This window comes from Catharus ustulatus, chromosome 26 (assembly GCF_009819885.2).
Source record: "Catharus ustulatus isolate bCatUst1 chromosome 26, bCatUst1.pri.v2, whole genome shotgun sequence".
NCBI classification, from domain to species: domain Eukaryota; kingdom Metazoa; phylum Chordata; class Aves; order Passeriformes; family Turdidae; genus Catharus; species Catharus ustulatus.
In genome coordinates, this window is record NC_046246.1 from 7,308,848 (window position 1) to 7,336,828 (window position 27,981).

General features: G+C 54.7%; 1 protein-coding gene and 1 long non-coding RNA gene across 2 annotated transcripts; one reads left to right on the forward strand and one right to left on the reverse strand.

Annotated features, from left to right (window-relative positions):
- Positions 1-613: 613 nt before the first annotated feature.
- WDTC1 (WD and tetratricopeptide repeats 1) lies at positions 614-25,175 on the forward strand. Its single transcript, XM_033080772.2, has 16 exons — positions 614-725; positions 6,319-6,464; positions 8,696-8,779; positions 9,830-9,876; positions 10,989-11,100; positions 11,463-11,650; positions 12,265-12,447; positions 12,685-12,779; positions 13,868-13,983; positions 15,030-15,105; positions 15,672-15,768; positions 17,014-17,187; positions 20,880-21,115; positions 21,489-21,657; positions 21,992-22,184; positions 22,296-25,175. The coding sequence occupies exons 2-16, from the start codon at positions 6,357-6,359 to the stop codon at positions 22,491-22,493; spliced, it is 2,076 nt and encodes a 691-aa protein (XP_032936663.1). The 5' UTR covers positions 614-725; positions 6,319-6,356; the 3' UTR covers positions 22,494-25,175.
- LOC117007530 lies at positions 24,996-27,263 on the reverse strand. Its single transcript, XR_004420154.1, has 3 exons — positions 27,184-27,263; positions 25,690-25,861; positions 24,996-25,132 (listed from the first exon to the last, which is right to left on the reverse strand). It is a non-coding gene; the product is annotated as an uncharacterized LOC117007530 (long non-coding RNA).
- Between the last annotated feature and the right edge of the window lie 718 nt (positions 27,264-27,981).

Below are 27,981 nucleotides of genomic sequence, written 5' to 3' on the forward strand. Positions count from 1 at the left end.
GGGCGGAGCTTGTGTGGAGGGCGTGGCTCGCATGGGGCGGGGCTCGCGGGGGGCGGGGCTCGCGTGGAGGGCGCGGCTCGCGTGGGGGGGCGGGGCTCGCGTGGGGGCGGGGCTCGCGGGGGGGCGTGGCTCGCGGGGGGGGCTCGCGTGGCTGTCGCGTGGCGGTCGCGTGTCAGCCTGCGGGACAGCGCGGTGACTCCCCCGTGTGTCCCAGTCGCTGCTGGAGACCCACGACGAGAACCAAGAGCCGCCCCTCCAGAGGCACGCCCGGGCCCCGTGGAGGCGGAGCGGCCATCACTCCCCCCTTGACTACACCTCCCAGCAGCCCCTTCGCGCCGCTACGCTCCCGCCCCCTCAGCGCCGATTGGCGGATCCCTCATGATCAATTTCCTCCCTTCCCATTGGCTCCGTGAGCTGTCAGTTCCGGCGCGGCGGCGGGCAGGAAGGGGCGGAATTCACGAACGGGATTTACGCCTTTTGCGCGGGGCGGGGCGCGGCAGCGCGGGGGGGGGGGCGGTTGCGCAGTTGGCGTGGCGCATGCGCAGCGCGCGGCGGCGGGGGGCGCAGCGCAGCCCCGGACAGCTGGCGGGGGTAAACAGGGCCGGGGGCGGGGGGCACGGCCGGGGCCCCGCCGCGGCCCCTGCGCTGCGTCCCGCTCTTCGCCGTATGGATGGAGCCTCGCGACCTCCGCTGCCCGCCGCGCTCGCGCCCGGGAGGCCTGACAGGTAACGGGCCCCCGCGGGCCGGACGGGCCCTGCCGCCCTGACAGGCGCCTCCCCCCGGCCCCCCTGCCCTGCCCGCTGCGCCCCGCACCCGCTTCGCTCGCAGCTGCATCTGCCGGGCCCCTTCTGTGTCTGCCGGGCCCCGCTGCCCCGTTCCCGGCCGCTCTTCCCCCTGCGCCCCCTTCCCTATCAGCTGCATCCCCCCGTTCGCTCCGCAGTCAGGCACAGCTCGTGTCCTTTCCCTGCCAGCCCTGCTCCCTTTCCTGCCAGCCGTGCCCCTGGACCCTGTGAGCTGCCAGCTGTGCCCCTGGACCCCATTCCCTGTGGGCTGTGCCTCTGGACCCCATTCCCTGTGAGCTGTGTCCCTGTTTCATGTGAGCTGTGCCCCTGGACCCCATTCCCTGTGGGCTGTGCCTCTGGACCCCATTCCCTGTGAACTGTGTCCCTGTTTCATGTAAGCTGTGCCCCTGGACCCTCTTCCTTGCCAACTGTACCCCCATTCCCTGTGAGCTGTGCCCCCATTCCCTGTGAGCTGTGCCCCCCATTCCCTGTGAGCTGTGCCCCTGGACCCCATTCCCTGGTGAGCTGTGCCCCCATTCCCTGTGAGCTGTGCCCCTGGACCCCATTCCCTGTGGGCTGTGCCCCCATTCCCTGTGGGCTGTGCCCCTGAACCCTATTCCCTGCCAGCTCCCTGCCCTATGCACCCCAAACCCCTTCACTGACAGCTCCATCCCCATGTTCCCCCTTCCCTCTCTTCTGTCCCCCCTTGCCTCCCTCTCCTGACATTTCCTCCCAGCCCAGCTCTGTCAGGTGTCCCCTCATTCCCCCAGCTGTCCCCTCATTCCCCCAGCTGTCACCCCCTTCTCTTTACCAGGGGTCTGACTCCTTCCAAGGATCTCTCCTTTATCCATCCTCCCCCCAGGCCCTCTTCCCCCCAGCCCTGCAGCATCTGCTGGTGCCCTCCCCTGCCAGGTACAGCTCCTGCCTTCTGCCTTCCCTTTCCCCCTCCCTGCCTGGCACTGCCCTGCCCTCACATTCCTGTCCCCTTTCCTGGCTGGGACCCTGCCCTGCTCCCTCTGCTCCCTGTCCCCTTGCTGAAGCCTTCACAGAAACTTTCCCTGCCCTGATGGGTGGGTGTCCTGCAGCCCCTTTCCTTGGAGGGGGATCAGCCTCTCCTCCTCTGCCAGTCCAGCTCCTTCCTGGAGCTCTGGGCCGCTGGGACTGGGCACTGGGTGTTGCTTGTGCTGGGCTGAGGGTTCCCTGGCATCTTCTGTTTCTCCCATGCCAGCTGGGGACCAGGGGACAGGCAGGATTGGGTGGGAGGGCTGAGCTGGAGGAGCTGTGTGCCCTGAGTGTGTCAGAGTTTCCCTGACTGTCCCCTCGTGCTGGCTCTGTCAGGACTCACTTCTCACCTCTTCTCCTGGCTCCCTGCTCCAGCCATCTGTCCTGGGGAGCCACTGCTGCTCCTCACAACTCCTTCAGCTGCAGCAAAACCTTTTTTTAGCAAGGTGTTTGCTGCTAACCAGCTCATTCCTTCTTGGGTTTTCAGGTTTCTTTAAAAAAAAAAAAATTCCTGTCTGCACTTTTATATTTTAATTTGATCTGTGACCTCTTGGAAAGTCAAGGTAAAGAGGGCAGGGAAATAAGTTGTGGGGATAAAGAAGCCTCTGGAGGCAGGTTTGGGTGGTGAAATAATTCACAGATGCTGAAGGGAGGGGTCTAAGGGATCCTCCCTTGGGGTGAGCGGTGTTTCCAGAGGCTCATGGTGTGCAGTGCTGCTTTTTCCCAATGACCTTGGGTCTGGAGCCTGAGAAACTTGGGCACATCCAAGCAGCTAGGAATGGGATTGCTTGTTTAAAAGTGCTGCTTCCAGCAGTCCTGCTGCTTTGTGGAGCTCCCTGGGGTGGATGGAGCTTTCCCAAAGGGTGCTGGTGCCAAGGCTGGGGCTGTGACCCCCTGTGCAGAGCCTGTCACTGTGGTGCTGTGGGTGGGAGGAGCTCAGGTGGCTCCATGAGGGGGAAATACAATCCAGCAAAGGAGCAATCCCCCAAATCCAAGCTGTGTTGGGAGCGTTTGATGCTAATTTGGTGGAATAATTTGTGTTATCAGTGTCGAGGTTTTGTTTCCAGGCTGGGAGTGAGGTTCTCTCCATGCCCTGGAGCACCCTTTGGAAGTGTACTTTCCCAGGAGCTTAGGGGGCTTTTAAATGACTGTCAGTGCAAACAGAGCCTGCCAGATTTGGAGCCCAGGGAAATGTGTGCCTTGTTAATTTTTGACTGTGGATTTAAAGGCCAAGCGTTGCGAAAGTTGTGTTTGTGCCCCTGGGCTTGTGTGTGGCAGCAGGAAGGTGCAGGTGGCTGATCCTCTGTGATCCTCACTGCAGGAGGGGACAGCAGTGGCTGCATCCCAGGCTTTTGTCCTGTCTGGGGTGTTCCAGGCAGGTCTGGAGCAGTGAGGGATGAGGGGGAGTTGTCCTTGAAGGGTGATAGAGAAACGTGCCCTGGTGTCATCCAGAAATAACCCCAAAGAGGTCATGGGATGGTGGAGTGGGACCTTAAAGATGCTTTTGTTGGAGTGCAGGAGCCCTCCCACAGCCCAGGCTGCTCCCATGTCCTGGGACACCTGCAGGGACAGGGAGGGTGAGCTCTGCTTGTGGAGTCAGCCCTGGTACAACAGTGCAGATTTATCCTGAATTGTCCCTCACTCTGGGGCTGATCCCTCATTCCACCAGGAGTTGCTTGTGCAGGGTTAGTTAAAAGCCAAAAGGGTTAGAGCAGAATTTGCACAGTGGTTTTTGCCTAAAAAGGAACATTCTTTACCAATTTCCATGGTGGAAATTTCCAGTCCCTTTGGTGGTTACAAATTCAGACTCTTTGGAGGGACTTCATGTTTGGAAGCCTTTGTGTCTAAGAAATTGGGAGGCACAATTTATTTTTGTCTGATTTCTATTATATATGTTTTGCAGGAGATCTACAAACCTTGGAAGTTTTTGTTTTATTCCAGGGTCAGTTTGAAACTGGAGGCTGGATCTACCTGTGCAGTGGGGGGGTCAATAGCCTTTAGTATTAATAACAATTAGTATTTATTTTATTTATTTTTAATTTATTTAATATTAGAATGAGGTAACTGCTATATCCATGGGGACTGGGAGTCTGGGGCTGTGATCAGTTGTGGTTAATGTTCAAAATGTGATCTGGAATGAGAATTTGGGCTTCCTAATCCTTTGTCTGTGATTCTATGGTAGTTGAAAGGTCACCAGAGCCTTTGTAGTTGTGGAATACCTGTTGAGCAACAAAAAATAGCAAAGGGAGAGGAGGAAAGGCTCTTGAAGCCTTCTTGGCCAAGCAGGGGCACAAGATCTGGGAGACCTTTGAGCATTTTACAGCATCCAGCTGCCAAATTGAGCCCTTTCCTGGAGAGACACCTTGGGCTCCTGCATTTCTGTTTGACTGGGTTTTACCCAAGCCTCTTACCCAGGGGCTGATTTCTTGGATGATTTTCCTTGCCTGTGTTTTTTAAGAAGTAAAGTTGAGGTGTGTGGATCTCCTGAGACCTGCACTACAGTGTTCTGCTGGGGAGTGACTTGTCCAGAGAGTTGGCACAGAGGAGTGTTTGTTGAAAATCCAGGGAATTTGGGTCTGTTAAGGAGTGCTGGTTTTGGGGGGTTTGGATATTCCTTCCCTCTGGGCATCCTGTTCACACAGAGGGGTTGCAGGGGATTAATGGGTTTGCAGTGAATTATTTAGCTCTAAATTGTCCTCTTGGTGTGGTTATTTATGGCTGTGCATGGGAGATCTGGACCTTTCCATGCACGTGCCTTTTCCCTGTGTGTCCTTGAGGTGCTGCTGGAAGAGAAAGGAGCTGGTTAGGAATTGGAAATGTGACAAAAAGATTCCTCGAAGGGCAGTGGGGTGTTGTCAGCTGGGAGGTGACAGCCTGGCTGGCACGGGCAGGGTGGGCTCCCAGGAGCCAAATTCAGTTGCTCTCAGAGAGGAAGACAAGGAATCTGCCTGGCATGGGGGAGGAGGAGGAAGCTGGAGAGGGGAGAGTGTGGACAGAGCCTGGGAATGTTGTAGGGGAGCACAGGAGGAGTGGAAGGCTGCAGACAAGGCTGAGGTGCTGACATGTGCTGGGGTATTGTCCCTTTGGAGGAAGGACTTGGGAGCAGCCCCAGGCCATCCCCTGCCCTCCTGTCCCTGTTCCCTGGGGGAAATCCCAAATCCCTCGGCTGTCCCCTCCTGTCAGAGAGCTGTGCAGAGCCACAGGAGCCCCCCTGAGCCTCCTTTTCTCCAGCTGAGCCCCTTTCCAGCCCCCTCAGCCCCTTCCCAGCTCCCTTCCCTTCCCTGGACACGCTCCTGCTCCTCAGTCTCTCCTGAAGTTTGGGGAAGCAGCTCAGGCACCTCTCAGGAGCTGCAGAGTCAGCAGATCCACCTGCCCTTGTGCCCAGCCCTGCTGCCTCCCCTTCCTGTCCTGGGGAGCCTTTCCTGGGGCAGTTGTTGTGTTTGCCCCATCCCTGGAAGGTGCAGGGCCAGCTTGGAGGGTGGAGGTGTCCCTGCCCTGGCAGGGTGGGACAGGAGGGCCAGGGGCAGCAGAGGATCAGATGAGCTTTGCCAGGACTCCTGTTTGTTGCAGCGTTCCTGTGAAATGCTCGTTTCAATGAATCAGCATTTCCTCATTTAGAAGAGGAAAATTTTGGCTTGTTGTGCTTGGAAATGTTTTTAAAGAGCATTTTAAGCTAGAGGGTTACACAGGACAAAATGGGTGTTTGAAATTTAATTTTTGTTCTTCTTGTTATTTTAAAGAGAGCTGTAGGAACATCGAAATGGGCCAGGCTGTGGGATGGAAACTGGGGGAATTGCAGCATTTCTCAGGGACTGACTGATCCTTTGCTAGGCAGCCTGTCCAGCTCAGGGCTGTGACCATCACTCTGCAGTTTGAATGTGTTTTAGCAGGAGCAGCCAATTCCATGGGGTTTCAATTATTTAGGTTAGTACATTAAACTCCATTAAGAGTGTGCAAAACTCTTAATTTCTCCTGGAAATTAAATTTTAACTGGTCACCCCTTTTCTCTGGCTGAGGTAATTAGGTGTTCAGGTGTCACCTCGTGGTTGGCTGATGTGATTTCCAAGGAATGTTTATGCCCTTTTGGGTATTTTAGGGGTGTTCTGCTGATAATCCAATGTAGTAAATGGTAGAGAAGCCATGGCCAAAAGCATCAGTGCTGTGTTTATTCACAGTATAACACTGTTGGTTGTGGACTTTGGGAAGCATGGCACTGGACGTGAGTGGTGATGGAATGTGGGAGGGAAGGCTGGCACAGGACACTGCTCTGGGTTCACAGGGTCTTTGCTGGGATAGAAACACGGAATTTCCAGGCTGGCATAGTCCTGGAATCCTGCTCATCCTGAATTTCTCCACAAACTGGGAATGGCCTTGAGTCAGACATTCATTCTTGTGCTGTTCCTTCCTTGAGTTTCCTCAGGAGCCTTAATTCCAAACTTTTCAGTTCTGTTTGTGGGGAGCAGGGCTGGCACTGTGTGAGCAGCCTGACAGTGGTCCCTGTCTCTGTCCCTGTCCCCCCTGTGCTGTCCTGCAGGTAACTGAGCCCTGGGTGTGGATCCTGCCTCGGCTGGAATGCTCGGATGCACTGCAGCTCTTCCCACGGCTTCTCCTCGTCTGCCCCACTGCAAGAAGATGGCAAAAGCCAACATCACCAGGGACATCATCCACAGGCAGATCAAGGTCTGTGTGAGCCCTGTGCTCCCTGGTGCTGGGTGGGAAAATCTCCTGGAGCTGCCTTTTCCTGGGAAGGAGATCTCTGTTGGTTACATATTGATAAACCCTGTAGGGAGCTGAGGAGAACAAACACACAGGACCGGTCACTGTCCCTGATGGAGAGCTGGGATGAAGTCTGGCCTGGCAGGAGCACAGTTCCCTTCCCTGGGCTGGTTTGCCATCAGCAGCTCTGTTCCTTTTGAGTTGAAGAGAGAAATAGAGCTGCTTGTGTTTGGGCACCACAAAGGCCCTTAGCCAGCTTTCCTCTCTGCTCTCTGTGTTCTCCCCGTGTGATCTTGCCATCAGAGGTATTTCTGACTGCAGTAAAGCTAATGATCTCTGTCACAGCCTCTCTGTCTCCTTTTCTTTAGAGAGTGCTGTGTTGCTTCCTTTGTGTAGGGAAAAAAAACTTGTGCAGTGGTGGGATCAGTCATCTGATGGCTGCATTTGTGGAATATCAACGTGAAAGGACTGGCTGCAGCAGACACAATAGGCAATTATTGCTGGGACTCAGAGGCCTGAAATCATTTGCAGCTTTGCTGATAATCAGCATTCAGGAAAGGGATCTGAGAGTAGCCAGAATAAGGAACTGGGAGCTCGAGTGCTCACTCCGCACTTGGTACCAAACTCTGTTATAAGCTTGTAATTTAATCCATGTGCAAAGATTTGTTTTGCTGCCCTAACAAGGAAGGGCTGGTTCTGTGGTTTGAGCCTTAGCCTGGGACTGTCTCAGACCGTCTGTTCTGTCAGACTTTGATGTGTGACCTTGGGAAGATTGCTAAGTCAGGCAGTTCCTTGTAGGAAAAGCAATATCCTACCCCACAGCCCTCCCAGAGCCCCTGAGGCTGCAGTAGCACAGAATTCTACCTGCAGCACCTGGCATGGGCCTTGCAGTGCTTTAGGAATGCTCTCCACAAAAGCATGTCAGGGGGTTTGAAGTTTGTCATGGAAGCTCCTACAAAAAGCCTGGTTTGTTTTGCCTCCAATCCTTTCATGTCTGTCTCCATTTTGTCTTCAAATAGCTTTTGGTGTGTGGAGTTCATTACTGAGCGTTGGGCTGGGAAGGGAATTCAGCACTTCTGTGTCTGCTCTGGGACTGCTGATGTGCTCTGAGCACCACTAGGGTGATTTTTTGGGCACCACCAGCTGATTTTGACATTGGTGTTCCCACCTCTAAATGCTGATGGCAGAGGATTGCACTGACAAGTGTGGCATGGAATGGGACCACAGCTGGGTCAAGTCCTAGGGAAGAATCTCCATGGACATTTAGATGTTCCATCCAAAATCTGGCTTCATTCCTGCCTCTGCAGTTGGCCTTCTTTCATCAGAGCCATCTGCTGATGCATCTGTGAGCCCTGGGAGATCACAGGGGAAACAACTGTCCTGCTTTCCTTCACCTTCATTTGTTCTGTGCGGTGCTGTGGCAGCTGCTGCCCTCCCTCTGGAGCAGCCTGTGCTGTGCCCTGCTCCTGGCTGGGGTAGCCCATCCCTGGGGGCTGCTGGCCACTCACACCCCCAGGTCTCACCCCATCCTGCTGCCCTGGGGCAGGCTCTGCAAGGCAGGGTTCCAGCACTGCTGTGCTCAGGGTTGAAATCCTGCTGAAGTCCTTGCCAAGGGATCATAACAGGCATTCCCAAGTTCTTGCACATCTTCTGTTTCAGGCCCAGAGTTGGGCCAGCTCAGTGTGCCTCAGCCTGGGCCTCTCAGAGCTGCTTTTGGCTCCCCAGCTGGGGCCTGGCACTGAGCTACACAGCATTTAAAATCAGTTCAGGGGCAAAGATGAAGACCTGCCCACCTGGAGATGTTCAAAGGATGGAAGGCTGGAGAGAGACTTGTCCCAGGGATGTGCAGTGATGGGACAAGGGGGGATGGCCTTGAGCTGAAGGATGGAGTTAGATGGGATATTGGGAAGAGATCCTTCCCTGGGAGGTGGGCAGCTGTGGCTACCCCTGGATCCCTGGCAGTGCCCAAGGCCAGGCTGGACATCCTGGGACAGTGGGAGGTGTCCCCATGGCAGGGGTGGCACTGGAGGGGCTTCAAGGTCCCTTCCCACCCAGCCCATTCTGTGTTCTGTGACTCCCTGCTGCAATACAGGACCTGTGGTGTGATTTTCAAACTTCAGGAATGTTCTGTGGAAGGTCAGAGGAGTGTTTGTGTTGTGCTGCTGTGTCACTGTGGTGTCTGTTTGTCCCTGCAGGAGAGGGGAGCGCTGGGCTTCGAGCGCCACTACCACGTCACCGACCCCTTCATCCGGCGCCTGGGGCTGGAGGCTGAGCTGCAGGTGAGTGGCAGGGAGGGCTGCAGGTGAGTGGCAGGGAGAATCCAGCTGCTGGCTGCAGGTGAGTGTCCAGCTGCTGGCTGTGCCCCTGGCTGCAGGTGAGAGTGTGAACTTCTCTGTTCTAGGAGGTAAATGCTGGTTTCTTAGTCCCCCAAACTGTGTTAGAGTCAGGAGTAGCTCAGTGAGAGCTTTCTGCCCTGCCTGGTGCACCTACAAGAGAGCCTCTAACAGGGTGGGCAGCACCCAGTCTCAGCACTGGTGCCTGGAGAAGACAATTGGCAGCTGTTGAACATACTCAACTCTAATGGGATCCCCAAGGAACAGCTTGCAGTGCACTCTGACATACCTTAGAAAAGATTTTAAGAGGATGCAGACTGTTCTGAGTTGGAAGGATCCCCCAAGTCCAAAGTGAGCAGCCCCACCTGGGGTCAAAGCCCCAACCTTGGCATTATCAACACCCTGCTGTACCCAGCTGAGGCAACCTCTAACACATCAATTATCTTGGTTTGGGGCAGAAAAGGATTCTTCTGTCCCCCTTTTCAGTCACATCTCCCACATCAAATGCTGCTCAGCACTCCCCCACTTCCTGGTGCAGTGTTGGTTAATGTGGATGAAGATGGATGATGCAGTCACCCAGCAGCAAGGTGCTTCTAACAGAGCTATCAAAAGTGCATTTTCCCTGTGTTCCCAGAGTGCCTGTACATGTAATTTGTCAGCCTAGCCAAAGGCTTTGGAGGCAAAGTCACCTTTCCCTGTGTACAGCAGGATTTCAGCTGTAGCCTCTGAGACTAAACTGCCATTTTATTCAACACTTCCTTTTTCTATTTCTTTCATTTTGCCTTTTCTACCCCAACTGCTCTAGCATGTCTGTCTTTTCTGGAGCTGCTTATCTACCAAGTATGGAGTTCTTTGCAGGATTGGAATAAAAAAACCTGCTTTTATTGGAAGAAGTTGTTATTTGTGAGGGGCTCACTGTGTCCTTGTCTTAGGACAGCTCTGTTTGATCCATCTGAGGTTTGAGTAATGCCATCTTCCCTTGCCTCCCTCCCTCAGGGTCACTCTGGGTGTGTCAACTGTCTGGAATGGAATGAAAAAGGAGAGTAAGTATGTGGCTTCATCTGGGGAATCAGCAGAGCCATAACCCCAGGTTTTCCCAGGAGTGGGATGTAGGTCATGTTATCATAAGCAGCTGCTTCCCATTTCTAGTAAAGTGGAGCTCAAGCTCAAATTTTGAGCTGTAGTAGAGCTCACGCTTCAAAAGAAGCTTTATTTTGTTAAATATATCTGGATATTATTAGAAATGCCCCTTTAGTGAGTTCAGAAGGGAAATGGTCATACTAAGAAGTGGAGATTGAAGGCTGCTTCTCTTCTCTTAAGTGGTATTATGGATTATAATGGATCTTTGGGATTTGCCCAGCTGGTGGTGACATTTCCCCACCCCCTTCACCATGCTGTTAGAAGCTGCTGTGGGGAGCAAATACCCAAGGGAAGGAGGTAGAGAATTCACCCCTCTGCAATTTTAGAGGGAAACTAAAGAGCAACTTGCGGTAACCAAGTGGAATGAAGAGTTTCTATGTGAGAAATGAGTGGACTGGAGCAAGAGTGGGTATTTCTGCAGCTGCCTCTCACAACATCCAGTCTACCTCTGATGCTCTTCAGAATTATTTGCCAGTGAAAATTTAATGTGCTTGAAAGAGAATGGCTGCAAGGAAAGTGAGTTTAAAAGAGCTGAGTGTTGCAGATGTCAGATTCCTTTGGTGCAGATGCAGGGGGATGGACAGGCCAAGAGCACCTTGCACACTTCAGAGGCAGTTTGTGGTTCACCCCATGAGCCCTGGGACTGCCTGGGCACGTCTGGAGCCTGGCAGGGACTGCCTTGGCTGGGCTTCAGAGGTGGTGGGGAGCAGTTAACCCAGCCAGGGGGAACAGGAAGGCAGGGGCCCTGCTCTTTGTTGTTGACCAAACACTCCTGGGATGCTTCAGCCCGCTGTGTTTTCTGGGGAATTGCTGTTTGTGTGCTTTAGCTCCTAGAGCTGGCTGGAGGGATGGGTGCACGGTGAGCAGCAAGAGCAGAGAGCTGAGGGAAGAGAGGAAATGGGCTGCTCAGGGCTGAGTTAACTTAATGTGTGTCTGTGGTCAGACAGCTCCTCAGACCAGGCACGGTGAGGGACAGAAGAATTCATGGTGCATATTTGTCTCCTGTTCCTTTTAGCTTGTTGGCCTCTGGCTCTGATGACCAGCATACCATTGTGTGGGATCCTCTGCACCACAAGAAACTCCTTTCTATGCACACAGGACACACTGCAAACATCTTTTCTGTCAAGGTATGTGCTCAGAAGGAACGAGCAGCTAACAGAAACAGTGAAAGGATAAATCCTTGCTGGGAAATGTTTTCCTGTAAGCAGTTCCCCCCCAAGAAAGTTTAATATTTCTAATTATGGGGGAGAGAATTAAATCTAATATTGCACTTGGTTTATGCTTGTTCTCTCTGAGTTGGAAGGAAATGGCTGCAGCAGGTTGGGGTGTGTGTGACACTCAGGCTGTGCTGCTGTCACTGCTGGCTGGAGTGTGCACAGTGACCTGTGCAGCTGGGAGCAGCACGGGCCAGCCCACAGCTCCTGCTCTGTTCCTGCTGGGGTGTCCTGTGTCAGCTGCTGCAGCCTGAGTGCCCAATGCCCTCCTGCAGTTCCTGCCCCACTCGGGGGATCGCATCCTCATCACCGGAGCTGCCGACTCCAAGGTGCACGTGCACGACCTGACTGTCAAGGAGACCGTGCACATGTTTGGAGATCACACCAACAGAGTGAAGCGGATTGCCACGGCTCCCATGTGGCCAAACACCTTCTGGAGTGCAGCAGAAGATGGCTTAATCAGGTACAGAGTCCCAGCTGCTTTGGTTGTGGGAGCCATCACAGTGTGTGCTGTGCACAGACCTGAACAGAGGCTGTCTCTGTGCTGAACAGCTTTAGCTCATCTCTCCCTTTCCTAAAACTGGAAAGATTTATCTTGTAGAGTCATAAATACTCTCCTCAGCTCCTCCACTTTCCTCACTACTGCAAAGGGAGGCCAGGAAAGGAATAGGTGATGACTTGGGAGTTTAATTTGGAACTTGAATAAGTCTGTGGACATTATAGATCTGCTTTTAATGATTATCCAGCTGCTGAGGCCTGGTGTGTGTTGGACTGAGGTGCTCCCAGTAACCTGTGGCACAAATGACTCTTGTCCATGTCCTTGGTGTCCTCTCTCTTAGCTGTGTCAGGAAGGGTTTGGGTTGGATATTGGGAAAAGTTCCCCAGGGAATGTCCCAGCCCCAGGGCTGCCAGAGCTCCAGGAACGTTTGGACCATGCTGTCAGGGACAGGGTGGGGTTGTTGGGGTGTCTGTGCAGGAGCAGGGGCTGGGCTGGCTGCTGCCTGTGGGTCTGTCCCAGCTCAGGAGTGCTGTGAGTCTGTTCTGTGAGCCCCTGTCCCTCCCTGCCACCCTCTGCAGGCAGTACGACCTGCGGGAGAACAGCAAGCGTTCCGAGGTGCTGATTGACCTGACTGAGTACTGTGGGCAGCTGGTGGAGGCCAAGTGCCTGACAGTGAACCCCCAGGACAACAATTACCTGGCCGTGGGGGCCAGCGGGCCCTTCGTGCGGCTCTACGACATCCGCATGATCCACAACCACAGGTACAGCTCCTGCCCTCCTCCTGCTGCTGGGGGCTCTGCTGGGAGCAGGGAGCCAGCACTCACCTGCTCCTGGGCGGGTTTGCTCCCTTCTTTCCATCACCCAGAGCCTTTCTGATGAGTGCATGGGGTGCTGTGGGCAGCAGGACGTGTCCTGGTGGGTGGGCAGGAGAAGCCAGCGTGGAGGGGGCTGCACAGCTGTGTGCTGTGGTTGCCATGGGCTGCTCTCTCTCTGGGCAGGAAGAGCATGAAGCAGAGTCCTTCAGCTGGAGTGCACACCTTCTGTGACCGGCAGAAACCCCTCCCAGACGGGGCAGCCCAGTACTACGTGGCAGGTATGGGGGGACTGGGGGCACTGGGGGACTCCACCTGAGAAACCCTTCACACAAAACCCCCTGCTCAGAGGGGCTCTTCCATGGCAGGTCCATGGAATTGCAGGTTATTTCACTAGGTGGTGAGCTAGCCTTGCTGCTTTGTGTCCAGCATGGATGTGTTTTTGTCACTGCTGCTGGAAGTGAAGGGTTGGATAGAACCTGGGCCCTATAGGCTTTCCTGGAACTGGTCCCAGCAAAGCTGCTGTTCAAAATCTTTTTGGCACACAAGTGACTTGTCCTCATCCTGCAGATGAAGAATCAGTGATGCAGTGTCTGAACAATCCAGATGACATTTTTTTTTTCTCCAGTGCTCATTATTTACTATCTTTTACCCCAAAATGTTGTGGGTTTTTTTTTTTTTGATATCTCAGACCAGCATGTTCAGCAGACTAGTTCTGACAGTCCTGTTCCTGATGAGTCCCACTAGAGGATTCCTCAGGTCCCCTGAATTGGTCATGCAACACATCTGCTGTCTGAAGAACAGAACCTGTGTGTGAGCTGAATATTTAGGAGCTTTGGTTTCCTTGTGCTGAGGGCTTTATTAAGGAAACCTAATTAGGGGGTTGAGGATGGAGGTATTTGCAGATGGCCACAAATCACAAAAGCCAAATCCTAGTGAATCCCTAAAACTGAGATTTGCTGGGTTCTGCAGGCTCATTGTGAGCAAGGCAGTGAAAATTCTGATATCCATGTGGAGGTGGCTGTGCAAAATTGCAGTCATGGAATCACAGAATGGTTTGGGTTGGAAGGGACCCTAGAACACACCTTGTTCCACCCTGTGCCATGCCAGGGACACCTTCCACTGTCCCAGGCTGCTCCAAGCCCCATCCAGCCTGGCCTTGGGCACTCCCAGAGATGGGGCATCAACCCCCAGAGCCTGGACAGCCTCCTGTGCCTGTTGTGGTTCCTCGTGGGAGGATCCAGTGAGCAGTGGGCAATGGAAACCCATCGGTGCTCCGTGGCTTTGCTCTGTAAAAGGAGCAGCTGGGGTAGGACAGAGACAACAGTTCAGAGTTAACCCAATGGTTATGGGCCTGTCCTCTCCTCAGGGCACCTCCCAGTGAAGCTGCCAGACTACAACAACCGGCTGAGGGTCCTGGTGGCCACCTACGTCACCTTCAGCCCCGATGGCACCGAGCTCTTGGTCAACATGGGAGGGGAGCAGGTGAGGAGGCAGAAAAGCTTCACACTGGTCACTGCACTTTGTTGTGTGCTATTGAAAATAGGTACAGCAACTTCTCTGGGGGTGATGTGATTGATTTTAAACTGCTTTCTGATTAATTCAGGCTAAATACGTGGATTAGGGATATATTTGTTGCACTGTCACTGATCAAAGTTAAACCACGTTCTGTTGTGGTTTTCCAATTCACATTTCACTCTCTGGAAGAGGAGAAGGAAAATAAACAAAACCAGCTCTGGAACTGACCTTTGTTGACCTAGAAAGGATTTCATAACTCATTCTTGAAACATCAAACTGCTTCTGTAATAGAATGTAGTGAGTAAGGAACTTGGAGAAGCAAAGGCCTTCACCTGGAATATTGATTGCTTTAATTTTGAGCTCTGGGTGATATTCATGGATCTTTTGTAAAGCCTGTCAATGGAATGAGAAAATCCTCCTGACAGCATTAATGGGTGTGGATTAAACAGGCCCTTTGCTTGTGGGCAGGTTGCTCTGTGCTTGTGCTCTGCAGCTCTTTTCACACGTGCACTCTCTGCCTTTAGGAGAAGGTGAGCCCTGCCCATTCCTGTCCCAGTACAGCTGGAAATTGGATTGCACAGAGCAGCCTGGGAGCTTCTTGGGAAATACTGTTTTAATCTTGGACTTTGCCTCAGTGTCCCACCTCTTTTCTGTCAATAGGTGTTTGGTTTCTTCCTTGTCATTGTGTTAACTGAAGTATCTTAGTTGTTTGATTGAAAGATGAAGCTTTCTGAGCAGGTTGGTCAGAGGTCAGGTCATCTTTGAGGTTCTGCAGGTGTGGAGTCTGACCAGGTTCCTGTGTCTCAGTTCTCTCTGAACTGGGCTGGACTGGGACACACCCCAATTATTGCTGCCATCCCTTGTGTGTCCATCTACAGAAAAGATTCCCAGTGAGAAAATTGGAAGCAGCAAACACAAACATGGAACTGTGTACCTACTGAGCCCTCTTTTATTTCTGACTTGAGCATCTCTGTTTTGCAGGCTTGTCTCAGGCTCTTTTTTCTTTTCCTCAGGTCTATTTGTTTGATCTGACATACAAACAGCGACCGTACACTTTTCTCCTCCCGAAGAAGTGCCACACTTCAGGGGGTAAGTGTGATGCTGTCACAAAGGGAGCGAACAGCAGAGTGCAGTTCTCATTTTCAGGGTGCAGCAGGAGAACGAGGCAGGGTGTGGGTGGTGCTGGGCTGTTTCTGCACTGCAGTTCATACCCTGAGTTCCAAAATCCTTCTGCAGAGGGACAGAACATGAGGGCAGGAGTGACCTGTGGAGAGGGGTGTGTGGGAGTTGGGAGTGCCTAAAGCTGTGCTCAAGGACTGAGCAGACTTGGCAGGGTTGAGGTCCTGGTATCCTCCCAGACCATTCCAGGATCCCATGACACTGCCATGGCCTGGAAGCAGCCAGAGGTAATTCCCTTGAGGCTGCCCTTGCTGTGTGTGAGCACTTAGAGCTGTGTGTGCTTGGTTTTCTGATCTAGAATTGTATTGCAGAGATTTGTAAATGTGAGAGGCCAAACCAAATCCAGGTGCTGGAGTAGGTGGAATCAGGGGAGTTTTGTTTCTGCTCTGAATGGGACTGCTGTAAAACAAACCCTGAGTTTGTGTAATCTCCACTGGTGCTTAGCATGGCTGTTTGTATCTTTTTCTGATCTTCAGAAGTGCAGAATGGAAAAACCTCCACCAACGGAGTGTCCAACGGGATCCACCTGCACAGCAACGGCTTCCGGCTGGCCGAGGGAAGGGCACATGTCAGGTGAGGGCACAGCTCCCCAGCCCTGCTGTGGCTTTGTCCTTGTCCTCTGCCTCTCCACAGGGCAGGGTGCTGCCAAAATCAGGTGAAGGGCAAACCCCCTGCCCTGCTCCTGGAGTGCCTGGGCTGTGAGCAGGGGTCAGAGCAGGCAAGAGCGTCCTGGGAGGAATTGTCCACGGGGATTTTTCCTCTTATGGTGAATTAAGGTGGACAGAACTAAGAAATGATTTCTCAGGCCTGGAAGCAGAGTGCCCTGAGGGGTTGTTCCCTGGCCTGCAGGAGCTGTGTGTGGATAGTGGCAGGTGAAGGAACCTCGCTTCCCTTTGCCACCTTTTGGGCATTTGCCTGCTGCAGACTGAGCTGAAACAGCCAGAATTGCTCTGTGACACCAGCACTGAACATCACTGCCATTCCCAGCCTGGGAGCCAGGACTGGATGGAGCCTCTTCTGCTCCTGCTGATTTCTCTCTTGAGGAGCAGAATGCAGCTGGGGTGAAGGAGCAGCAGCACATCTTGGTGGCTGTTTTTCTCCCAGCTGATGAGACTTGGTTCCAAGTCAAGACCCTTATTTAATACCTTATATGGGTAGTCTGGGTTCCTCCAGAGCCGCTCCGGGCTGTTCCAGCTCCTCTCCTCTAGATGGCCCCTCCACCGCAGCTGCAGGAACCGGGCTGCAATTTTGGGTTGCAGAGCAGGGGCCTGGTGAGCTCAGATGCTTCTGCGTGTGCATTGTTGTGCATTGCTAAAAGGGGATTGGAAACGTTGTTTATGCAGAAACAAAGACACATTGGTGAAGTCTGATGCTTAAAACACCCACTGCTCAATTTGGAGTGTGTCTCTGCAGATGAAGAAAAAATGGAAGCAGTCAAATGATGGTCCCACTGATGTGGTGAGACTGCCAGAGGGTGGGCAGGCCCTGGCACAGGTGCCCAGAGCAGCTCTGGCTGCCCTGGAAGTGTCCAGGGCTGGGCTGGGCAGGGCTTGGAGCAGCCTGGGACAGTGGAAGGTGTCCCTGCCATGGCAGTAGGGGTGGAATGAGATGGGCTTTAAAGGCTCTTCCAACTCAGACTGTGCTGGGATTCTGTGATCAAAACCTTAAACTTCAGTTGTTCAGGTGCAGAGTCCCCTCTGCCTTTTCCTGAATCTTTTATTAGGAAGCCTGGCAAACATTAGCTAAGCTGAAACCCTGCAGTCTGCCCTGGAGTGGAGGATGTGCCCTTACCTGTGCCGCTCCCTTCTTCCCCTGCAGCCCCCAGGTGGAGCTGCCCCCGTACCTGGAGAGGATCAAGCAGCAAGCCAACGAGGCCTTTGCCTGCCAGCTGTGGACCCAGGCCATCCAGCTGTACAGCAAAGCTGTGCAGAAGGCCCCCAACAACGCCATGCTCTACGGGAACAGAGCTGCTGCCTACATGAAGCGCAAGTGGTAAGGGACAGGGACAGGGGCAGGGCACTGCAGGGACTCCAACCCAGCCAGGGCTGGGGCTGTCACACTGAAACGTACCTGGGCGCCTCTGGCACAAAGGGGTGGCTCAGCAGGGTGTGCTGGACAAACTCTGGGCAGGCCCAGCTGGTGAGCAGCTCATTGTTTCAGCTCCTGATGTGCTGTGTGAAATCCTGGTCCTTCCTGTTTAAAAAGAAACCCAAAATCCACATTGATTCACAGCATTCTGGGTGTCTGTGTTTCTTTGGGTGGTTCTGATTTGCATTAAAGGAGGGCTCTTAAATCTGCTGTCAACACATGATGTAATGGTGGCTGTGCTTTGTAACAGCTCATGACAGAAGGTTGTTCTGGGGCTGCTGGGGTGCCTTTGGCTGCTGCTTTATCCAAGCACCTCACACTGCAGACACTCAGGCCTGGTGGTTCCTGTGTTAGCCCACTCCTCTGACTGCAAAAACACCTCTGGGAGGGGTCTGGGGAGGTGGCAGATCCTTGCAGTCTGGAGGGGATCCTGCCCTGCTGGTTGCAAAACACCCTGTCAGCCTCTGCAGTAGGTAATGTCTGCTCTGACCAGTGGCCAGAGCTGCATCTGCAAGATACAGCTGAGTTATTTTAGTGCCTGTCCCCTTGAGCAGAGTGAGACTGAGCACCATGACTTGCCATTAACATATTTAAAATAGCTGTGGTCCTTCATCTCCATTTGCTTTGTGAGGATATCCTTCTCCTCTCCCTGCTGAAATCCCCAGTATGAATTCTCCTCTCTTCTTGCCAAGATAAAGAGCAGCCAGCAGTTGTTGTGACTGTTGGTAACTGGCCTACTGGCTGTTTTGCAACAGCAGAGATTTGGGAGCTGCCTCAAAAAGACCTCAGTGTTCAGAAGGAGAAGAACAATAGGTTGGGATTAAGGGATGGAACACAGAAGCTGAGTGCTGATCTCATGAATGACATTTTTCTTATAGGAATCTTTTTTTCCCAAAGGGTGTTGGCACATCTGAACCTTTCAGTGTGTCAGCTACTGCTTTGCCACAGTTTTGGGTAGCAGGAAGATGTGAAAAACATACACACAGTGGGTTTCTGTGGCATGCAGGGTTTAGGATTTAAATAGCACTGAGGTGGTACCTTCCAGGTGCAGAAAAGGGGCATTTTTCTGCTAGGAACAGTTTGTGGAGTGTGGAGAAGGTGTCTGGATGTCACTGAGCAGGAGGAGAGGCAGACAGTGACCCAGGCTGAACCACCACGTGTCTCTGAGGTTCTTGATGTCTGGAGCAGGAGCAGGTACAGGCCACCCTCAGAACCCTGCAGGTCCTGCTTTGGCCTCATTCTCTGAATAACAGAGAGAGCCAGAAAAAAGGAAGGTCTGTAATTTCCTAACCTCCCCTTGTTCATCTCCCTTAAGATGCTGCTCATATTTTCCAGCACTTCCAAGGCTGTCCTTTGAAATTTTGCTCCTAAAAGCCAACTGCATCCCCCTCTGGATTGCTTTCAGCAGTCCACGCTGGCAGTACTGAGCAGATTTCTAGTTTTGAACAAGCAGAGTCAATCCTGTAACAAAGGGAGAAGTCAGAGCCTGCTTTACATCCCACCATGCCCATTTCCACACCAGGCTGTCGGGCTGCCAGCGCTGGTGGTTGAGCTGGAAGGATGTTTGAGGGTGGCAGAGCAGTTTGAAAGCCCTGAGGTGTGTGAATGTGAGACACCTGTCTGTCATCCTAACAGGTGACATCCCAACTTGCATTCCCTCTTTCTCTGACTAAAAGTGGCCTTTGCTGCATGTCCTGAACGAGCCCTGGCAGTGCTGCACGGGCAGCCTGGAGAGCCCTGCAGATCTCATGGGCAGGGCTGTGCTGGGGAGTGGCCAGTGGCCACCTGGGCAGGAGGGAGCTGCAGGTGAATGGTTTGTGAAACCTGCTCCTGCAGGATTTGGAACTCTCCTTAGTAAGTCCAGACACTGGGACACCTGTGCCCTGTGCCACCTGTGTGTGAGGAGGAGCTCTGCTGAGAGCACTGGGACAGGCTGCCCACAGAGGGTTGGGGAGACACAATCCATCCTGAGGAGTGTGCTGTAGGGACACCTTCCACTGTCCCAGGCTGCTCCCAGCCCTGTCCAGCCTGGCCTTGGACACTCCAGGGATGGGGCAGCCACAGTGGGGCATGTAGGTTACAGGTGTGAAACATTACCATTATAATTAGTGCTGTTATTAACCATCCAGTGGAGCCTTGGCACTCTGTTCAGGCAGCTCGTGGTGTCTGAGCAGTTGGGCTCAGTGCTGGGACCCCAGGTGTGTCTGCCCTGCCAGCCTGAGCTGAGCACAACATAGGGCTCAACAAGGCCCTCCTGCTTCCAGAGCAGGGCCAGGCTCAGTCCCAGAGCAGAGACAGGGCCAGGCTCAGTCCCAGAGCAGGGCCAGGCTCAGTCCCAGAGCAGGGACAGGGCCAGGCTCAGTCTCAGAGCAGGGCCAGGGCCAGGCTCAGTCCCAGAGCAGATCCAGGCTCAGTCCCAGAGCAGGGCCAAGCCAGGCTCAGTCCCAGAGCAGGGACAGGGCCAGGCTCAGTCTCAGGGCACAGCCAAGGCCAGGCTCAGTCCCAGAGCAGATCCAGGCTCAGTCCCAGAGCAGGGCCGAGGCCAGGCTCAGTCCCAGAGCAGGACCAGGGCCAGGCTCAGTCCCAGGGCACAGCCAAGCCCAGGCTCAGTCCCAGGGCAGGGCCAGGCTCAGTCCCAGGGCACAGCCAAGCCCAGGCTCAGTCTCAGAGCAGGGCCAGGCTCAGTCCCAGGGCAGGGCCAAGCCCAGGGCCAGGCACAGGCTCAGGGCACAGCCAAGCTCAGGCTCAGTCTCAGGGCAGGGCCAGGCTCAGTCTCAGGGCACAGCCAAGCCCAGGCTCAGTCCCAGGGCACAGCCAAGCCCAGGCTCAGTCCCAGGGCAGGGCCAGGCTCAGTCCCAGGGCACAGCCAAGCTCAGGCTCAGTCCCAGAGCAGATCTAGGCTCAGTCCCAGGGCACAGCCAAGCCCAGGCTCAGTCCCAGGGCACGGCCAAGCCCAGGCTCAGTCCCAGAGCCCCCAGCTCAGGGAAATCTGGCTGTACAAGGACACAAATACCCTTTACAGCCCATCTGCTATAATGCTCACAGCTAAAACTCCAAGGCTTTAGAACTCAGGCTTGTAAAAGCCCACGTATTTTTCCTGTGGAGGTGAGGAAGGGTCCTGCTGGAGCAGTGTCCCCGCAGGGAGGTGCTGGCCGGGCTGGTGGCCGGAGCTGTGCCGTGTGTCCACACAGGGGCACGAGTGAGCTGTGACAGGAGCCCGGCTGGCACGGGAGGGCTGTGCTGCCTGCCCAGAGGGCTGCTGCATCCTCCATCTTCAAAGGACTTCCCGAAATGTGCTGCAGCAGGGAGCTCTGCTGTGCCGGATTTAAAATGGCAGGTCAGGGCTGGCGGGGCAGCCTGGTGTGGTCACATCGCAGAGCTGCCTGTGGGCGGCTGCAGAGCCCTGGGGAGCCTGGGCTGGGTCAGGTGGTGCCCCCGAGTCACAGCAAATGCTGTTAGCGAGCTCCTGGGGTGTGGGATTGTGTGGAGAGCTGGAAACAACAAGCTGTGGAGCGAAATGAGGGCTGGGAAACAGCAGTGGAAAATGTTTGCTGTCGCTGCTCGGGCTGGCTAACGCAGAGCTGTGTTTCCCTCAGGGATGGGGACCATTACGATGCTCTGAGGGACTGCCTGAAGGCCATATCCCTAAACCCGTGCCACCTCAAGGCCCATTTCCGCCTCGCCCGCTGCCTCTTTGAGCTCAAGTACGTGGCAGAAGCACTGGAGTGTCTGGATGACTTTAAAGGGAAGTTTCCAGAACAAGCACACAGCAGTGCCTGCGATGCACTAGACAGGGACATCAATGCTGCCCTCTTCTCCAAGAGTGATAACGGTGAGTGCTGCTGCTGCTGGGCTTCTCCAAGGTTGAACTGAAATCTAATGAGCACACAAGGACTTTGCTCCTTAAACTGCCCCTCTGAAGTAAAGCTCCAACTTCTGAGAGAGATTGATTGTGGCTGTGCACAAAAACTGGCCTGAGCCTGTTCTTTGCTTGTGCCTGCTCCTGGTTTGCTCTTGAGTGAGAGTGTGATAAAAGGAGTCTGATGTAGCCAGGAGATAATCTGGAAGGAAGGAGGCTCCTGCTCTGAGCCCTGCTCCCTGCTGGAGTCATCCTTAGCTCCTCTCTGCGGCTGTTGGGCTCTCCTGGGGTGTGTTTTGCTCAGAACTCCCCCGGTGGTGCTGAGGGAAATGTGTTGTCCTTGCAGCTGAGGACAAGAAGGGGGGTGGCCCCATCCGGCTGCGCGCCACGGGCCGCAAGGACTCCATCTCTGAGGACGAGATGGTGCTGAGGGAGCGCAGCTACGACTACAAATTCCGGTACTGCGGCCACTGCAACACCACCACCGACATCAAGGAGGCCAATTTCTTTGGCAGGTATGCTGCAGGGCTGCAGGACAGGCTGATCTGTTCTGTGGGAGCCTCACAGACGCTGTTTTGGAGGGCTGGGACAGGGACTCTCCTCCCCTGGTGCTGCACAAGCTGCTGGTGGGGAGCAGATCCACAGAGGAGCTGGTTGGGCTGGATTCCAGAAATCCATTTGGGACTGAAAACAGGGCTCCTGGGGATGCAGGGAACCAGCATGGGGAGCTTCATCAGGATGTGTCAGTGTGGGGGGTGCCAGCCTGCTGGTGCTGGAAGCCACGTGAGGCTCTCAGCCTGCTGGAGCCCGGCTCCTGAGCTGACCCCAGGCTGTGCTGCTCTGCCCTAGCAACGCCCAGTACATCGTCAGCGGCTCGGACGACGGCTCCTTCTTCATCTGGGAGAAGGAAACCACCAACCTGGTGCGTGTGCTGCAGGGAGACGAGTCCATTGTGAACTGTCTGCAGCCTCACCCCAGCTACTGCTTCCTGGCCACCAGCGGCATCGACCCGGTCGTGCGGCTCTGGAACCCCAGGCCGGAGGTAGGAGCTGCTCTCTGAGCCCCCCTGCTTGTGTTTCTTGCTGCAATTTCCCACTGGGAGCAGCAGAGCAGCCCCTCCTGGGCGCTGAGCGCTGTCCCCGCTGTGTTGCAGAGCGAGACCCTGAACGGGCGCGTGGTGGTGGACATGGAAGGCGCCTCCCAGGCCAACCAGCGGCGCATGAACGCCGACCCGCTGGAGGTGATGCTGCTCAACATGGGCTACAGGATCACAGGACTGACCAGCGCTGGGGCCGGCGGCTCAGACGATGAAGACAGCTCAGAGGGGCAAGTGCAGTGCCGGCCCAGCTAAAACAGAACTGCCTCTCCTTCCTCTAAATGTTTGGCTGAAAGGGAACCGAGTTTCCTTGGTCCTGAACTTTCTCTGGTGAATGACTGCACTGTTTCGCACTATGCACAGGGTAGGACAAGCTGGCAGGGGCAGGAGCGGCCGTCTCTAAACCATCACCTCCTCCTCCTCCTCCTCCTCCAGGGCAGTGCAGTCTGGGGTTTGCCTTTAGTGGAGCTTAGTCCCAACAGGGGTCTTTGAGTTGTCTGTGAGCAGTGTAACTGGTGATTATTTTTCCAGAGCTGCTGTATGATCTGGTACAGGGGCTGTTGCCTGCATTGCAGGGGGGATGTTAAATTCCTGAATAAAATACAAACCTAGGGCAGGGGTTATGGAATGAATTTACTGCAGTGATTTGGAAGGCTTGACTGTGCTACCAGCCTGTCTAGAGGCCCCTGGTTTACGGTTGTTGGCCATGAAACACCTGTTTCGTCCCATAACATCTTCTGGTTTCCATCTCAGACACGTCAGCAGATGTGGCTGTGCTGTATTGAGGACTGGAGGTTGCCTGTCTTGTCCCCCTGTGTTAGCTGAGGGATCAGTGAAGGCACTGGGTGTGCAGCTCCACGGGACAGAAGGAGCTTGCCCAGTTCTGATGCTCCCTCCTGAGGTCCCTGAGCCGTGGAGGGAGGTGACAGCAACGGGCACGGGCTGGATCAGAGGCCTAGGACTTGTAGCTAAAGCTGCTGAGGAAAGGGGCAGGTGCCAGCCCCTCTCCATTGCCCAGGGTGTGTAGCTGTGTTCTCCTGCTCCTCTCTGCCTCACCTGTGCGGGAGCTGGGGACATTGTCACCATGGGAATGATACAGCTGCAGCCTGGAGTTGTCAGGAGCAGCATTTTTGCGCAGCCAGCTGCTCTGTCTTGGCCAAGGTGGGCCTTCCCTGCCTCTTTGTTGGTGTAACATCAGATGGATTCGTGGTCCTCTCAGGAACCCTCCTCCCTGTCCCTCTCCCCACGCCCTGACTGGCTGCAGAGCCAGGAGCACACCTGGAAACACAGCACTGTACTTCCATCCCTCCCCTCCCGTCACACACAGCCCTGATTCCCCTCTTGCAGTTGCCAAACACTAAATACCCCCAGATCTTACACAGCTGTGCTACAACCACCTCTGGAGGTTGTTTTTTTCTAGGACTATCAACTAAGACCAAAGAGCCCCTGGAGATCTGCACCGCTCTGCGCTGTCCCGTGTCTCTTCCTGCCGAAGGTCTGAACATGTTAGCCTTGGTCCCAGGGGTGTGAGGTGTGTGTCTGGGAGCGTGTGTGCATGTGTGTGTGCTGTTCTTCCATGTGCTGCAATCCCTGGTCTTCCTGTTGCTGCCGTGGAAAGATGAGAGGCCTCCCTGTGCTCCCCTGCTGCCTGTGCCAGGCACTGCTGAGCGCAGCTGCGCGGGGCTGCCTCTGCCTTCCAGAACAATCCTGACACCGGCAGGCAGAGAGGGCAGCTGGCAGCGTCTCTCCAAGGCCTCTGCTCCCTGCAGAGCTGGGGTGAGGCTGCCCCTCGCACACTCTGTGCCAGGGTGGGGCTGAGCCCGGCGCCGTGGGAGCCCCTCAGGGAGCAGCTCCCCCGTGCTGAGCCCAGCTCTGGAGGCAGGATCAGCCTCCCCTCTCCTGCTGGGGCCCAGCTCACCTGGGCCAGGTGTCCCTGAGCTCCTGGGGCAGCTTTGGTTGTTTCCATGCAGTACCTGTGACTGTTGGGTTCACCTGGCTGGGGGCGTAGCCAGGTGCACCCCCGGCATTTGCTGCTCTTCCAAACCCAGAGGCAGCAGAAAATTCTCCTCACTTGGGTGGCTTTCTGACATGGTCTGCCCTTTTCTTTTTTGCTTAAGGCTTCCTACTAGATGCATCCTCTTCTTTTTTTTTTTTTTTTCCCTCTTCTCCTCCCACTCAAACTTTTTTTTCAGCTTTCAGTAGACAACGTCTGCAGACTTTGATTTTTAAACTGAGAGACTGAGGTGGAAAGCTCTGAAGAGAACAGACCTCTCCCTCCCCATTCACCTTTTGCTGTGGCAGCTATTTTTTGGTTTTTTTTACCCTTGTGAGACAGTGCAGCTCTTTTACCTGCCAGTTGCAGTGTGAAAGCAACCAGATTCCCTGCCTCTGCAGTGGGTTGCTGTTTTTAATGGCTGCTTTGGTTAAATAAAAAGATTAATAATAATAGGAGAGAAGGGGAGAGAAAAATCTTTCTGCCTCGAGCCCCTTTTCCCCTTGCTGTGGGCAGATTACCTGCTTGTCGCTTGTTAACGAGGAATTTGTATTTATTGGTGAAGGAAAAAAACATGCTGGGGAAGTCAGGAGAAGATGTTGCTTTATTGACCTCTGCTGTTTACTTCAACCCCCTCTTTGGGAAAGCTTCTTCCTGCTCTTTCTGGTTAACTCTTTCTAGCCTGGGATATGCAGGGATGCCTCCTTTATTTTTGTATTCTAGCAATGGGCTCTCCGTTGGGAGACTCTAGGATTCTCTTAGTGTTGCAGTGACCATTGCTTCTCGCTTTTTTGAGTACTAAAGACGATCATCTCGTAAACTTTGCCCCTGCAGTTGTAGAGGTAACACACGAGCCTTACTGCCCTCATTAGAAGGAGCAGAAAACTTGTTTCTCTGGTCCCTGGAAGAGAAAGGGTTAAGCGATTAAACAATTCTTTGTTCTAGTTCTTTCTTGGTGTGTTTTGTTTGGGGGATGTTGTGGCTTTGTTCTACCTTTCTGTGTGGGTGTGGGGGTGGCCTGGCTGGGCCAGGTGCTGTGTGTCCCTCCGAGAGCAGAGGCTGCAAGGACGGGGCTGGGGAGCCCAAAATGCGGCCCCAGAGCCAGGGCTGGGTGAATTTATCTGGGATTGGGAGCTGGCAGTGGGTGAGGGTTTGGAGCTGCCAGCGCTGGGGTGGGGATGGGAGGAGGGCAGGGAAGGGCAGCAGGTCCTGCAGAGCTGCTCCTGTGCCCCAGGGGCTTTCTCGGACACAGCAAAAAGGTGAAATCCTGGCGAGGGCCCTGCAGAGCCCAAGAGCCAGAGGGGCAAGCGGAGGCAGAGCTGCAGAGCCCATCCTGCTGGAGCCCCTTCCTCCAGGGGTTCTGTGCCAGCAGCAGTGCTTTTCCTGCCTCTCCTGGTGTGTCCAGCCCCAACCTCTGCACCCAGAGATGTTCTTTGCTAAAGGATTTCACCAACTCACTTTTCCCTCCAGGCTCCTGCTCCCAAACATTTCCTTGCTCTCGAAGCTGCAGGCCTTAAGGCAGAGCTGGAAAACCAGGCTGTTATTTGCAGAATCCGTTTGAACTCCTCTTAAAAATTCCTGTTGGACACCTTTCAGCCGAAGGTCTTTTGAGGCCTCTTCATTTCAAATCCTGATATAAATTATTGCTTTAAAAGGCAGCTCTGCTGTAACAAAGCAATGAGCATCCATAGCTGGAATTGGCAATCAGCTAATTGGGTCAGCTCTTGGAGTGAGTGGTTGGAAGCTGAGTGTTTGAATTGTGGGTGGAAATGGGTAGAAGGACCCAGAAAATTAGTTTTATTTGTCATTTGGATGAGAGGATTGGGTTGAGGAGGCAGAGGAGGGATATGCTCTGGGGGGAGGAACAGTTGCAGCCTGACTGACAAATTCACTTTTCTCTGATGGAACTGTTGGCAGTGCCAGCAACAAAACTGCTCGAGATGGGTCCTGTGTGTGAGCACAAAGGGAGCAGAGTGCTGGGAGTGCTCTGGGTGCTGGGAGGAGCTCAGCCCTCGCTGCTGCAGGAGCGGAGACCGATGGGGACCCTCTGTAGGGCTGGCCTGCAGAGGAGCTGGGTTTGTCCTGGATTTCATGGCTGAGGAATCACCATGACCAGCACTCGGCTCTGGGAGCGCTGCCACGGGTGCCCTGTCCCTGGTGGCTTTTCCTTGGAGGTGGAAGCGAATCCCTGTGGATTGTCTGTGTCAGAGGGAGAGGAGGAAATGCAGTGACAGGGGGAGAGAGAAGCCCCAAGGCTGGAGCCGAGGCGGGTCAGGGCCACTTTTGGGGAGGTGGCCGAGCCTGGTGTGTCCTGGCCGTGTGTGTGAGTGGCACCAGCACAGCCCCAGGGAGGATTTTGGCTTTCACTGAGCCAGGAGAGGCTCTGAGGCTGCACAGAGCAGAGCAGGGGAGCAGCACAGCACAAACCCAGAGCAGGGGAGCAGCACAGCACAAACCCAGGGCAGGGGAACAGCACAAACCCAGAGCAGGGGAGCAGCACAAACCCAGAGCAGGGGAACAACAGAGCACAAATCCAGAGCAGGGGAACAACACAAACCCAGCATAGGGGAGCAGCACAAACCCAGAGCAGGGGAGCAGCACAGCACAAACCCAGAGCAGGGGAGCAGCACAAACCCAGTGCAGGGGAACAGCACAGCACAAACCCAGAGCAGGGGAGCAGCACAAACCCAGTGCAGGGGAACAGCACAAACCCAGAGCAGGGGAACAGCACAGCACAAACCCAGCACAGGAGAGCAGCACAAACCCAGAGCAGGAGAACAACACAGCACAAACCCAGGGCAGGGGAACAGCACAGCACAAACCCAGGGCAGGGGAACAGCACAGCACAAACCCTGCGCAGGGGAGCAGCACAAACCCAGCGCAGGGGAGCAGCACAAACCCAGCGCAGGGGAGCAGCACAAACCCAGAGCAGGGGAACAGCACAGCACAAACCCAGCGCAGGCCCCACTGCGGGCCGGGGAAGGACGCGGGGCCGGTGTCCTCCAGCAGCCCCAGCCTCGGTGACATTTCCAGTCAGCTCCTGCTGCTGCTGGGCTGTCAATGTCAGGAGGGGGAGGGGATCTCCTCCTGGTTCTGGCAGCCCCTCCAACGCTGGAGCTGTCACAACAGGGAAGGCTCCCAAGGAAGCGCTGCTGAGCGGAGCTGGCCGAGCGCCTGCGGCTCCAGCTCTGCCCTGAGCCTGCCTGGCAGCGGGAGCTGCCCCCATCCTGCCCGGGCTGGGCTCCAGCAGGGTGGCACAGCCCCTCCGTGCCCCTCGCTGTCCCCTCGGGGTCCCCGGGGTGCCAGGGCCACGCTGGCACCTGCCAGAGCGGGGACACGGCCCCGTGTCCTGGGGGAGGCACAGGAGCCACCGGGCAAGGCCCTGGCAAACCCTTTTGTTTCTCCTCACTGAGAGCTTGCACAAACAATGATGGCACCATTCCTGCTCCGCACATCGATCCAGTGCTGTAGTCAGGCAAGGGAGCTGCAATAAAACCCTGGCCTTTAATTTTATGCATGGAGAACTTCTTACCTGCTCTCCCCTCCCTGTCCTCCCCCCCACAGCTCCTTTCCCAACTGCAGCTATTTTTCCCTGCTGACTTCAGGTGTTTTGTATTCTGCTTAGATCAATAGCAGCACAACAGCAGCAGCTTTCCAGTTGTCACCAGGAGGACCCTGCTGTCAGCTCCAGCTCAGCCGTGCTCTGCCGGGGCTGGAGAGCCCTTGTGCTTCCCTGACAGACACAAAGAG

Bases quoted from the DNA above. Each gene is read 5' to 3' on its own strand.
- WDTC1 (XM_033080772.2), top strand. From the start codon at position 6,357: ATGCTCGGATGCACTGCAGCTCTTCCCACGGCTTCTCCTCGTCTGCCC. The intron at 15,769-17,013 runs GTGAGGGCACAG...CTTCCCCTGCAG, and splicing joins GAGGGAAGGGCACATGTCAG to CCCCCAGGTGGAGCTGCCCC. The intron at 21,116-21,488 runs GTGAGTGCTGCT...TTGTCCTTGCAG, and splicing joins CTTCTCCAAGAGTGATAACG to CTGAGGACAAGAAGGGGGGT.